General features: G+C 45.5%; 1 protein-coding gene across 1 annotated transcript in view; it reads left to right on the top strand.

Moving 5' to 3' along the window:
- The window catches only part of LOC122792891 (serine/threonine-protein kinase PDIK1L-like), a 110,540-nt gene extending 109,809 nt beyond the window's left edge, over window positions 1-731 (top strand). Inside the window, exon 2 of the mRNA XM_044060450.1 lies at window positions 31-731. Coding sequence (XP_043916385.1) covers window positions 84-731 — 648 coding nt within the window. The 5' untranslated portion in view covers window positions 31-83. The remainder of the gene's footprint in view (window positions 1-30) is intronic.
- Window positions 732-12,364: the final 11,633 nt, after the last annotated feature.

Here is a 12,364-nt window from a genome sequence, read left to right as displayed (position 1 = left end):
TCAAATTTCATTTCTTTTCTATATTTCCAGAGTAATCTTTCTACTGTCGGTGAACCAGATGTTTTGCTAAAGCTTTCTTTGGTATGTTGGGGCAAGAAATGGCTAAGGAATCAAAGTACAACATTTTGCAGGAAGTGGGTCGTGGAAGCTATGGTATTGTTTATGAGGCCATCGTCAACAGAACAGGAGCCAGGGTGGCAGTAAAGAGGATGCGATGTGAAGTACCTGAAAATGTTGAATTGGCCCTTCAAGAATTTTGGACACTCCACAATGTTAAGAGACGCCACCCAAATGTTATCCGTCTTGAAGAGTGTTTTCTTCAGAATGGTAGTGTACTTCAGCCGGTCAGTGCACATGACAGGAAATCTGACAGTCACCTATTGCTTATTGAAACGTGTCTTAAAGGGAAGAAATGCCTAGACCCAAAATCTAGTTGCTTTCTGTGGTTTGTGATGGAATTCTGTGATGGTGGAAATATGAATGATTACTTGCTATCTCGAAATCCTGACCCCAAACTCAACTGGACTTTCATGCAACAGCTGAGTAGTGCAGTGGCCTTCCTTCATCGAAATCAGATTGTACATAGAGACTTGAAGCCAGATAACGTACTTATTTCCCACAGCTCTCAGGGGCCTGTTGTTAAAGTAAGTTTGAGTTCTAATAGTCTAACCCCCTCTCCATATTTGTGTATGGATGAGCAGCTCAATCTCTCTGGTCAGGGAAATGATTAAAGAATAACCTGGATTGGTGAGAGAAAACTACAAGCAGGCAAGTCCTTTCATACTGGTACTGTGTGGAATTTATAGGTACCAGCCTCAGTGTTGCATTACATGGTATTTCTCATAGTTGGCAACTTTTAACAAAAAACTGTTAGATGTGCACTAAAGTACAGTGACTTTTAAAGAGTTGTTTTTTTGCTGGCTTTTACTTGCTTTCCATTGGGGGAAGGCACCATCAGTTCCACAGCTGGTCTTCTAGCCAGAAAAAAGTTAAGTGAACAGCCTTTGCTGTCACAGTAGGCTTAGCATTTTGCTTCAGTTGCAAGAGTTTGACTCTTTCCATTAGTTGTACTTACTCAACCTTTTCCCTGGATCCCTCTGGTGTAGCACCTACAGCCAGTATGGACTAGGGGATTAGCCACATCCTCTTTGGCTGTTGGGGTCCCTTCAGTGGGTAAGGGAGAGCCACTCTAGTCTGTCATGGGAGAAGAAACAAGGAAGACTTCCTGTTTAATTTCCTTAGGAGTAATTTACTGGGCCTGGCCTAGGGTTTAATTTAGGCTATTCTAAAGTAGTTTCTGGTAAAATAGAGGTATACCTCCTTTCCTGAAGAAATGCAAAGTTCTGAATTTAGACAGAAGGCTGTAGGGACATGTACAGGGTTTTCTCCACAAATTTGATTTTGACTTAGAGAGAGCTCAGTTTCTGACTCTGCCAGCATGAAGGGGGAGGGGCTCTTTGAGAATATTTCTGGAGTGCACCCATGTTTTCAGTGGGAGAACACTGAAAATTTCCAGTCCCTTGGAATATGCTATGAGCTGTTATAGGAAGAATTTCCAGAACCCCTATCTTTCCCTCCAGATGTCCTTATATTCCTATGTTGCAGTATTCATACTGTGGGATTTCCAGCCCTCCGGCGATCTGATGTCTGCTCCTATACAAAAGCTTAAGCCTGCCTACTGTAAGTGTGTGGGATGTTGCACGTAGGGCCATAAACCAGGGACTAAATGTGACATCTGCATGCACAGACCTCAGAACTTTTCAGCTGCAGACGACGTACGCTTCGATCCGCTCCTTAGTCTGAAGACTTAAAAAAAGATTACCCCGTTGGGGTTTTCACTTTGCTTACTACTTGAGCTTGGTTGCTGTAGGTTGTTTTTGTTGTTTAGCCAATGTCTGAGAAAAAGAGCAAATGTAATTGTGGGCGTCTGATACCACATCAGGATTCACACAAGTGTGTGTTTTGCTTAGGTGAGGAGCACGACCATAAGGCCTGCTCCATTTGTCAGTCATTCATACCAAAAACCCTTCGCAGCCGTCTGGCAGCTTTAAACTTGAAATGCCTTGCTAACAGGATGGGATCCCAAGTCGGCCATCCAATCCGAACAACCGAGGAAGAAAGGCCAAGGTTTCCAGGCCTACTCCCGTTGGCACTCCTCCATCAGACATCCCACAGACTATTTTTTTTTTTTTTTTTTTTTTTTTTTTTAGGGTTGGGGGACAGCTGATTTTTCTGTTAGCTTCAATGGATCCTCTGGAGGAGGCCGTTACTGCAACTACGGAGAGTACATCGGTGGAGCCTTCCCAGATGCCAGCCTCTACCGATGTCTAGGGGGAACCAGTACTTGGTCGGCTGACTGAGACGACTCCTGCTCCAGCCCAGACCTCTGTTCAAAAGCCCACTTCTAAGCCAATGCCAACTAAGAAAAAAAAAAAACTCTATCCCCATGCCTCAAGCTAGTCCAGATTGGCACACGTTCACCAATTCCTTTCCGCTAGCCTTTATCGCCCTTGGGCCTTCAGGCTCTACACCTACAGACATTCCAGAGCTGAGCCCTAGGCCAACCTCTGCTTCTTCCCTCCCTTTAATCACTACTCAATAGAGAAGAAAAAGAACTTGAACAATATAATTCCTCTTCTGAGGAATCTGTCTCTCCTGCATTTCAAATTGCTTCTCCTGTGGATTATTACTCCCCAGACGAATACTCTTGAGGGTGATTTCCCCTCCAGAGGATATTTCCTTTGGGGGAACCATCACAAAAATTAGTCGGGTGGGATACTATCTTGATGGACAGACTCCCAGAAAAGATATTTTGAGCTTCTGCAATTAGAATTTACCTCAAAACTGGTGGAATAGCTACCAGCCTTTCTGGACGCCTTTATTTCTGTCTCAGAGTATCCAGAATCTCAACCACCTGCCTCCAAAAGGCAGGATAGATTTTATAAAGTTCTGGATGAACAGAAGTTTCTAGTGAAATCTCCCATGGCTGACCCTGCAATCTTTGCTGTGTCTCCTGACGGACAATCCAGGCAATTACCCTCTGTTTCCCTTTTGCCCACAGACAAGGATAGCAAAACCATGGACAGAATGGATAAACAGGCTTATATACCTCTTCCACTTTAGTCTTCAAACACACATGGTAAAATGTCTTGGACCTTAAGTTTCCCAGGCCTCCACCTTGCTAGTCTCTACCCCTCACTGTCCCACAAGGGATGACATTGCATCTAAACTGTCTTTAGCTACTCAAGTAGTCACACACTATTAAGTGCAGTTATGATGCAGCAGAAGCATCAGCCAGGTCTGCTGCATCAGCATACGTCTTGTGTAGATATTCCTGGCTATGTCTCCAATCTCTACCAGAGGACTTTAAAATCTAAGATAATGGATGTGCTTCTAGACCACAACTTTTTATTTGGTAAGAATTCAACAGAATTTTTCAAAAACATACAAGAGAAAAGTAAAGGGCTTCAAGACATCAAGCACTTGCTGGCATCCCCCTTCCCTAGATACTACAGGAACTATCCTGCTAGTTTTGTAAGAAGAACTCCATGTACATGTCACCCTTCTTCCTCTAGACCTCGTAAAAGGTCCAGGATATTTCCTTACTCCAGACCTACTAATTCCCAGGGACCTGCCAAGCAGCCTGTTCCTGACCGAGCAGGTTCCACTTCAGTGTGACTGTCTGGAGCTGTCTGGATCAGCTCCCTCTGTTCGCCTGCCTAACCCAATGTCTTCCCTTTTTGAAAACTATTGCCTTGGATTCTTGGGTGCTTTCCATCATCCAAAAAGGATATTTTCTATTTTGGAAGGAAACGCCGAAGCCAAAAAATTCCTTTCCCTCCGAGACCAGCTACATTTATTCCCTCATATTGAAAACTCCTGACTCTAGGGACTATAGAGGCATTCTCCTCAGGACAGGAAGGAAAAGGTTTCTATTCCACCTTTTCCTAGTCATCAAAAAGGATGGCCCTTGGAGGCCAATCCTGGACTTATCTAAACCTGTTCCTAAAATTTACGTCCTTCAGGATGTTCTCCCTACAAACTTTACTACCCTTCATTCCACCCGAAGCCTTCATGGTCACCCTGGATCTAAAGGATGCCTACCTGCACATCCCAATCGGACACTCGCACAGGAGGCTTCTGCTCTTCACTGGGCATTCTTCACACTCTGTTTACAGCCTTGCCTTTGGCTTGTCTACTGCTCCCACAGTATTCACAAAGTGTTTGGCCCCAGCCATTGCCTATTGCTGAACCAAGGGAATAAAAATATACCCTTACCTAGACTACATTCTTATTCTGGCAGAATCAGAATCCACCCTGCAAAACCATCTCAAATTCAGTGACTGTCCTCCACAGCTTGGGCTTCACTATCAACTTCCAGAAGTCCTCACTTCTTCCTCAGCAGGACAAAGTTTTCCTAGGCTGCTGGATAAGAATAGACTTTGAGATCCTTTCTTCCACTGGACAAAGTGAACTCTCTCCAGCCATTTTCAGCACCTACTTACGAAATCCCATCTCTCAGCAAGACCATTTCTGCAAGTCCTAGGTCTCATGGCAGCAACCATTCCCATGCTCCCATTAGCCAGGATGCACATGAGAAAATTCCAGTGGTATATAAAAAATGCATGGTCTCAAAGCAAACCTTCATTAGACAAACTTATTCCCCTCCTGCCCTGCCTAAAGACTGTACTAAGGTGGTGGATTACCCGAGTTTCCCAGAACCAGGGTATCCCACTCCAACCCCCCCCCCCATCACTCAGGCCATGCACACACAAGAACCAAAGTCTTCATCTAAAGTTAAGTACCCTGTTATGGAAACTTTTTTTTTTTTCTTGCTCCTTACCGATGTCAGTAAAAGTCAATTGCATTACTTGTGGAAAGCAAATACCTTAAAGATTTTCATTCGTACTGTATTCCTTGCCTAGGCCCTGACCACGACGTACCTTGCTGTCGGTTTTGTGCTTTATTTAATCAATGCACTATCCGTCGTCTGTATATTTTCACCTCTAAATATTTCTGTTCTCAGTTTAATTATCCAGAAATGTCTGTTAGCCATCCGACTACCGGGATTCCAAAAAAACTCAAAGATAAAGACAGAGACAGGCCGCCGAGGTCCAAAACTGCCGACGACGCTTCTTCTAAGCCAGTTCACCGGTACTCAGTAAGGCACTTTCGCAGCCCCTGATGCCCGTTACTTCTGATTCGCAGGCCTCTACCGAGACCCATTCAGAGTCCGGTATGCCTCGAGATGCTTCAGCTATGGAACTTGCGGATGGGTCCGGAGCCGCTGTGCAGGCACCGGCTTCTGAGGCTGTATTCAGGCCTACGGACTTGCATATTAAACTGATGCCTCCTTCATTTAGGCCTAAATCTCGAACCATGCCTAAAAAAACGACGTCCAGGCCGCATGCTCAGGCCTCTCTCCTTAAATAAGAATGGCTGAATGTCTTATAACTCTAATCAGGGGAAGCCAACCTCCCCATTCTAAGAGACCTAGGACTGAAATTGTTTATGAATCTTCTGACCAGGATTCTGATTCTTCTGATGATCTGGACTTGCCCTTATCTACTTATGAGGATTTTGATGCAGAGGACTCTCTTCCCTCTGCTTCCCCTCCAGAGGATTTTTCTTTTGGTGAAACCTTACCTACTCTAAGGGAGCATTTCCACTGGGAAAGCCAGGATTTTTCTGATTCAAAAAAGAGGCTTGGGGATTTCTTACTCTTGCCTCAGCAAAGGCCTTTAGCTATTCCTCCTGTACTAGACATTGTTGATGCTTTTTTGGAAACCAGTTTGGCCCCTTATTCTTTGCCTCCTGCTCCCAGAAAACCTGACATATTACAGGGTTCCTGATTCATGCAAGTTCCCCTTTAAAAATTCTATTGCAGATCCAGAGACTTTCACAGGGACCCAAGGGCATTAAAGCTTCTACTGCTAAAAATCCTATCCCTTCTGGTACAGACTCCTGGGTGCTGGATAGATGGGGTAAGAAGGTTTACACTTCTGCAAACTTGACCATTAGGGCTCTAAACTGCCAGTTTCATATGTTAAAGTATCAGCAACATGTTATTGGATTGCTTAAACAGAAAATGATGTTGATTACTGACTGCGGAAAATAAAGAATTTCAGGATTTAATGCATTCTGCTGAACAGGTTGGAAAGCATACTTTGCAATGTGGATTTGATTCATTAGATGCCTCTTGCAGGGCTGCTGTTACTGGGTCTGTTCTCAGAAGGCATGCTTAGCTTAAGGAGCAATCTTTACCTCATCATGTTAAAGCTAAATTGTAGGATGCTCCCTTAAATTAGGACCGCCTATTTGGCAAGGCTGTGGAAGTTCTTAAAAAGGTGGAAGATAAAGCTAAATCTATGCAAACTGAAGATTTCTTACAAGTTCAGCCTCCTAGTTTTAGTAGGCACTGGCCCTCTAAGAATTGGTCCTTTCCAGCTCCTTCCAGGTCTTAAGCCAAACCCAGACATAGCAGAAACCCCAGGTTTCAGTCCCAGGGGTCACACAAGACTAAGCAGTAGGGGGTTTCCACTCCCAAATCAGGGAGTAGCAAGACTCCCCTCTATGGAAAACTGTCTCAATGACTTGCTTTTAAAAGTCCAAGCACTTCCCAACTGAATGCGCCTTTAGGCGGAAAGATTGGTCTGCAGGCCAAAAACTGGGAACTCATTACCCAGGACAAATGGGTTTTAAATAGTGTCCCAAGGGTGCAGATTTCATTTCCACACCTTACCAACACCAAGCGGGTGGCCAGATCTACCCCCAAATCAGTGGGCAGAGGCCCAAAATCAAGTGTACTCTCTCAAGCATGGGGGCTATTCGGCTGGTACCAGAAGAGGAAAAGGGACAAGGTTTCTATTCAAGACTTTTTCTGGTACCCAGAAAAGGCAATACATGGCGTCCTATCCTGGACCTTTCTACTCTAAATACCTTTTTGGTGATTCCAAAATGCAAGATGCTTGACTCTTCACCAGCTGCTTCCTATGCTAGGCAAAGATGCATGGTTGGCAACACTAGACTTAAAAGAAGCATACCTGAACATCTCTATCAGGGAGTCTTGCAGAAGATACCTACACTTCAAAGCAGGCTACATGCACTGTCAGTTCTTTGCACTGCCCTTTGGCTTATCTACTGCACCCAGGGTATTCACAAAGTGCCTAGCTCCAGTCATTGTGTTCTGCAGGCAACGAAATATTCAAATATACCCATACCTGGACGATTGGTTAATTCAGGCAGAAAACCTGGACATACTTTTGAATCATCTGGCCTTTGTTCAAAGGGTACTGACTTGTCTGGGGGTACACCATAAACAAAAAGAAATCACACCTGGTACCCTGTCAACAAATTATATTCCTGGGAGCAAGCTTGAATACAGCTTCCCAGATGGCTTTCTTCACGCCAGAGAAACGGATTCTTTTGACAACCTACTTCAAACAAGTGGCCACAAAAGCCCAGTTATCTGCAAGGCAAATACTTTAAGCCTTGGGGTTCATGGCCTTCTGCATTCTTCTAATTCCATATGCAAGGCTGCATATGAGGAAACTGCAATGGTATCTCAAAAGCCTATGGTGTCAACATTCACAGGATCTATAAGCAATGATTCCTATCATACCTTGCCTACGCCTAGAGTTCCTTTGATGGGCAGAGGCCTGCCACCAAACCAAGGGACTACCATTCACACTACCCCGTGCCACCAAAACTTTGACAACAGATGCATCAGACTATATGCACGGGGGTTCACCTGGCAGTGAAGTGCATTCAGGGCAAATGGAACCCAAGTCAAATGCACCTACCCATAAATCAAAAGAAATGTTAGCTGTACAGAATGCTCTGACAGCTTTCAAGGACCACATCCTTCCAGAACAATTAATGGTAAAAACTGACAACACCACAGTCGTGTGGTACATAAACAAGTGGGGGTACACATTCTTACCCCCTCTGCAGACTAGCCATGGCATTGTGGAACACAGCCTTGAGCTACAAAGTGCATCTACAAGCTAAATTCCTGCCAGGAACACTAAATAAACTGGCAGACGGACTAAGCAGAAACCTCATGGACCCACACGAGTGGAAACTGGAACAAAGTATTTTCAACATGCTGACAAGCAAATGGGGGAGCCCAGATATAGATCTGTTTGCCCCCCCCCCCCCCCAGAACTATCAGTTTGACAAATTTTGCACAAGGATTCCCCACAAACTAGCTTGGAGAGTGGATGCTGTATCCTTCAGCTGGAAAAACCTATCCGTTTATGCCTTTCCTCCTCTGCCTCTGCTCTCCAAGGTACTACTAAAGATCAAACAGGACAAGCCAAGGACAAACTTGCACCAGACTGGCCACGACAACACTGGTACCCCTTCCTGCGCAGTGCGTCATGCTTGGCCCCTGCCTCAGACTTCTCCCCTGTTGCGTCAGCAGGAGAACCAGATTCTGCACCCTCAGCTGCAAACCCTGAACCTAGCAGCCTGGCTAATTACCTAAGCTCTCCTTTACCACCTCTCAGCAAATCCATGATTTTAGGGGCTAGGAGGCCTAGTACTAGAAAATCTTATGCTGAAAAATGGAAAAGATTTTGTACCTGGTACCAACCTCAAGGAATGAGTGCAGCAGTGCCCGATTTACCTCAGAGTCTACAATATTTGACTGAGTTGCTTCATAAGGGCTTGTCCTTTTCCTCCTCCAAAATTCATGCCTCAGCCATTTCAGCTCATTATAGCAAAGAGCCTCCCCTCTTCTCTCACCCACTGCTTAAGCATTTCCTCAGAGAGGCCAAAAATTTAAGGCCACCCAGGAGAGCTCCAACCCCAGCCTGGGACCTTAACTTTGTTTTGGAGAAACTTACTCTTCCTCCTTTCGAGCCAGTTGCTACTGCATATTTAAAATTCCTTTCCTGGAAAACAGCTTTTCTTTTAGCAATCACTTCTGCAGGAAGGGTATCTAAATTACAGGCCCTTATGGCAGTGGAGCCTTTCATCATCTTTCATGTGGGCAGATTGTCCCTCAGAACAATTCCTCCTTCATGCCCAAGGAGGTATCCAGTGTGGCTCTTAATCATTCCATTCATTTGCCTACCTTCTTTCCTAACCCACAGAACCAAGGGACAGATACTGCACTCCTTAGATGTGCACAGACAACTTAGATCCTACTTGGACAGGTTTAAACCTCAAGGGAGATCTGAACAACTGCTGGTGGTATTTGCTGCAGGGACAGAGTGGAAAGCTATTTCAAAGCAAACCATTTCAAAATGGATAGACCACTGCATTCATTTCTGCCATAAGCACCATAGAAAACGTATCCCACAGGGCATCACACCCCATTCAACCAGGGCTGCATCTACCTCTACAGCCTTTTTCAGGGGTGTCCCTACAAGGGACATCCTAGAAGTTGCTACCTGCAGTTCTGTACATTCTTTCATTAAGCATTATCATTTGCCAATTTTCTCTAAATCCAGAGCTGGTTTTGCCACTGCAGTCTTGCAGGGCCTTATAGCTGGTCCTAATTCTATTTAAATTCCTCCACCCAACCTTAGCTTTGGGAATCTACCCAAATGTAGTGACTGCAACAGTGAAATGCTAAGAACATAGTACAGTTGTGTACACTTACCATAAATGTAGATGTTGGAGTATATTCACTGTTGCAGTCCTGGTTACCCTTCCTCCAGCCCTCTTTCTTCTTTTGGCTCTACCTCTACTCTCACTTACTATGCTCAAAAAGCTTTTTGGTGCATTTGCTTTTTTGTTGGAGGTATATCCTTGTATTATAGATTTAATTGCTTCTCATTAGGGGGCACCTGACATCTGGGGCAAGAAAAATTGATGTAATGTTGTCGGCTGCATGTTTTATACCCCTAACAACCTGACGTCATGGAAGAAGGGACAGCAACCGACACAGGACCCAAGACTTTCTTAATCAGGCTGACTTGAGGGCTACTGCAAGCAGATAACCCAAATGTAATGACTGCAACAATGAATACACTCTAACATCTACGTTTATGGTAAGTGTACACAACTGTACTTTTTTGTGACAGTGAAACAAAAGTAGTTTTCACATTTGTTTCCACATAAAAGGAACCAGAATGCATGGGTTTTAATGACTGGATCAACCAATAATGTGTAACCTTAAAATTAAAAGTTGGACAAAAATACAAGTAAAACTAACCCAATCTGAAAATCCTCTTCAGTAGGCTTGCCGCCTTCTTGCTGATCCCAGTGTGATGGCTGCACCTCAGCAAGTAATCAGAACATGTTCATAGTGTTTCACTGTTGCAGTCATGACTGTAGGTTTCTCCCCTGCCGGCAGGCAGTCCTCGGTCGGCCAGTATCCCAAAGTCTGGGTCCGGCGTCTGCTGTTCAGCCATGCTCCCTGATGTCAGAGCGCCAGGAGTACAAAGCTGACAGCCGACGCCATGATGTCCTTCAAGGATGCATCTGCAGTCATAACATATGGGTTGTCCTGCCTCAGGCAGCCCTTCAGTCGGCCGGATTCCAAAGTCTGGGTCTGGCCTCGACTGATGTCGCTCTTTCCCCGACCTCAGAACGTCTGGGGTATAAAAGCATCAGCCGACGCCATCTTCCTCAGTCTTTCTTGCCGCGCGGTGCCCGAAGCAGAAGCAGTTCGCAAGTGCCGGTCGGCCAGCTCCTTTGATTCAGCTACCGAAGACTTCGAAAAAGCTAAGTACCCCATTGGGGACTCTTTCTTGCCTCAGCCGATGTCAGATAATGTAAATAATTGTTTAACTTGTGGGAAACAAATACCTCATAAGGATTTCCACTCTTACTGTCTCCCTTGCTTAGGCCCAGACCACGATGTCTCAGCCTGCTCTGCCTGTGCTTCCTTCAACCGACGAACGCTTAGGCGTCGTCGGAGTTTGCAGAGGAATATTTTGGGGCTAACTTTGCGTATATAATGCCGTCGGAGACTCCGACTTCACATGTAGTTAAAAAACAGAAGGACAAGGACCGACCCTCGCGGCCCGCGGTTTCGGCTGAAACCTCTGTCAGGCCTACCGCGAGTGTCTCTGCTTCGGCTGAAACAGAGTCCTCTGTGCTTCCTGTTACCGAAACCTTACAACCGACTACCTCGGCCTCGGAGGCTCCGGCCGAGTCGGTTATTGAACTACCTACAGAAACCGGTGTCCAGGACATGTCCGACACCATTCCTTTAGACAAGTCAACTCCTGCACGTGGTGCAGCCAGACCCCCTGCATCCATGTCCATTAAGGCCTTCTCTAGGGCTAAAGCTGCCAAGCTTGCCAAAGCTTTGCCTCCCAAGTCTACCTCTCAGAGGCCTTCTACCAGCACTCAAATTCTCAGCCTAGCAGAGAGGACCTTATCTCCTTTAATTAGAGGTTCTCAACCTCACCCGGACAGGGGCTCTCTTCCATCTCCAGACAAAAGGCCCAGGGTTGAGCCCTCTGACCCCCCACTCTTCAGATAGTCTACGGATGAATCTGTGTTGTCAGAGCACCAGCAGGAGGTCCAGAAAAAGATTAAGTACCTTTTTACACTTACCTCAGCATAGGCCTTTGGCTATACCGCCTGTTTTGAATGTTATTGATGATGTGTACTCTGATGCTAGTACAGCCCCTGATTCTCTCCCTCTGGCTCCTGCCAAACCTGATAGGTACTACAGGGTTCCGGATTCTCATTTTCACCTGTACAAGGCCCACACTGCAGACCCAGAAACCATTTCACAGGGCCCTAAAGGGGTTGCAGCTGCCACTGCTAAAAATCCTTTACCTTCTGAAAGGGAATCTAGAGCTTTAGAGCGATGGGGAAAGAAAGTTTATACTTCTGCAACTCTTTCTATGAGGGCATTAAATTGTCCATTCCATATGATTCAGTACCAAGAGTATTTGTTAGATGAATTGTATAAGAAACTTTCCTTCTCTGAGCCCCTTGACCGTAAATCTCTTCAGGATCTGGTACATAACTCTCACCAGGTTAGCAACCATTTTCTGCAATGTGGCTATGATGCACTGGAAGCTTCATGTAGGTCAGCAATGACAGGGGCAGTTATACGAAGGTATGCCTGGTTGAAGGAGCAAGCTCTACCGGACCATGTTAAAGCTAAGCTCCTGGATGCTCCAATGGAAAAACAAAAATTATTTGGTTTCACGGCCCAGGAGGTCTTAAAGAAGTTTGAAGAAAAGGCAAAATCTGTGCAAACAGTCAAGGATTTTCTGCAGGTACAACCACCGAGATTCAGCAGAAATTGGCCTAGTAAGAATTGGTCCTTTCCAGACTCAGATCACAGAGAGGCAGGAAACAGGCGTACCAGAGGCAGGAGGCAAGCTAGAGGCCACTACAGAGGCCGTCAGTGGCAGCCACCCAACCAGAGAGGTAGTGCAGCTACAGC

The sequence above is a fragment of the Protopterus annectens genome, chromosome 2.part0, assembly GCF_019279795.1.
Source record: "Protopterus annectens isolate FY-2018-M chromosome 2.part0, PAN1.0, whole genome shotgun sequence".
In the NCBI taxonomy this organism is placed as follows: Eukaryota; Metazoa; Chordata; order Ceratodontiformes; family Protopteridae; genus Protopterus; species Protopterus annectens.
The sequence above is the reverse complement of the archived record's forward strand: the minus strand, read 5'-3'. Positions and strand labels throughout refer to the sequence as shown.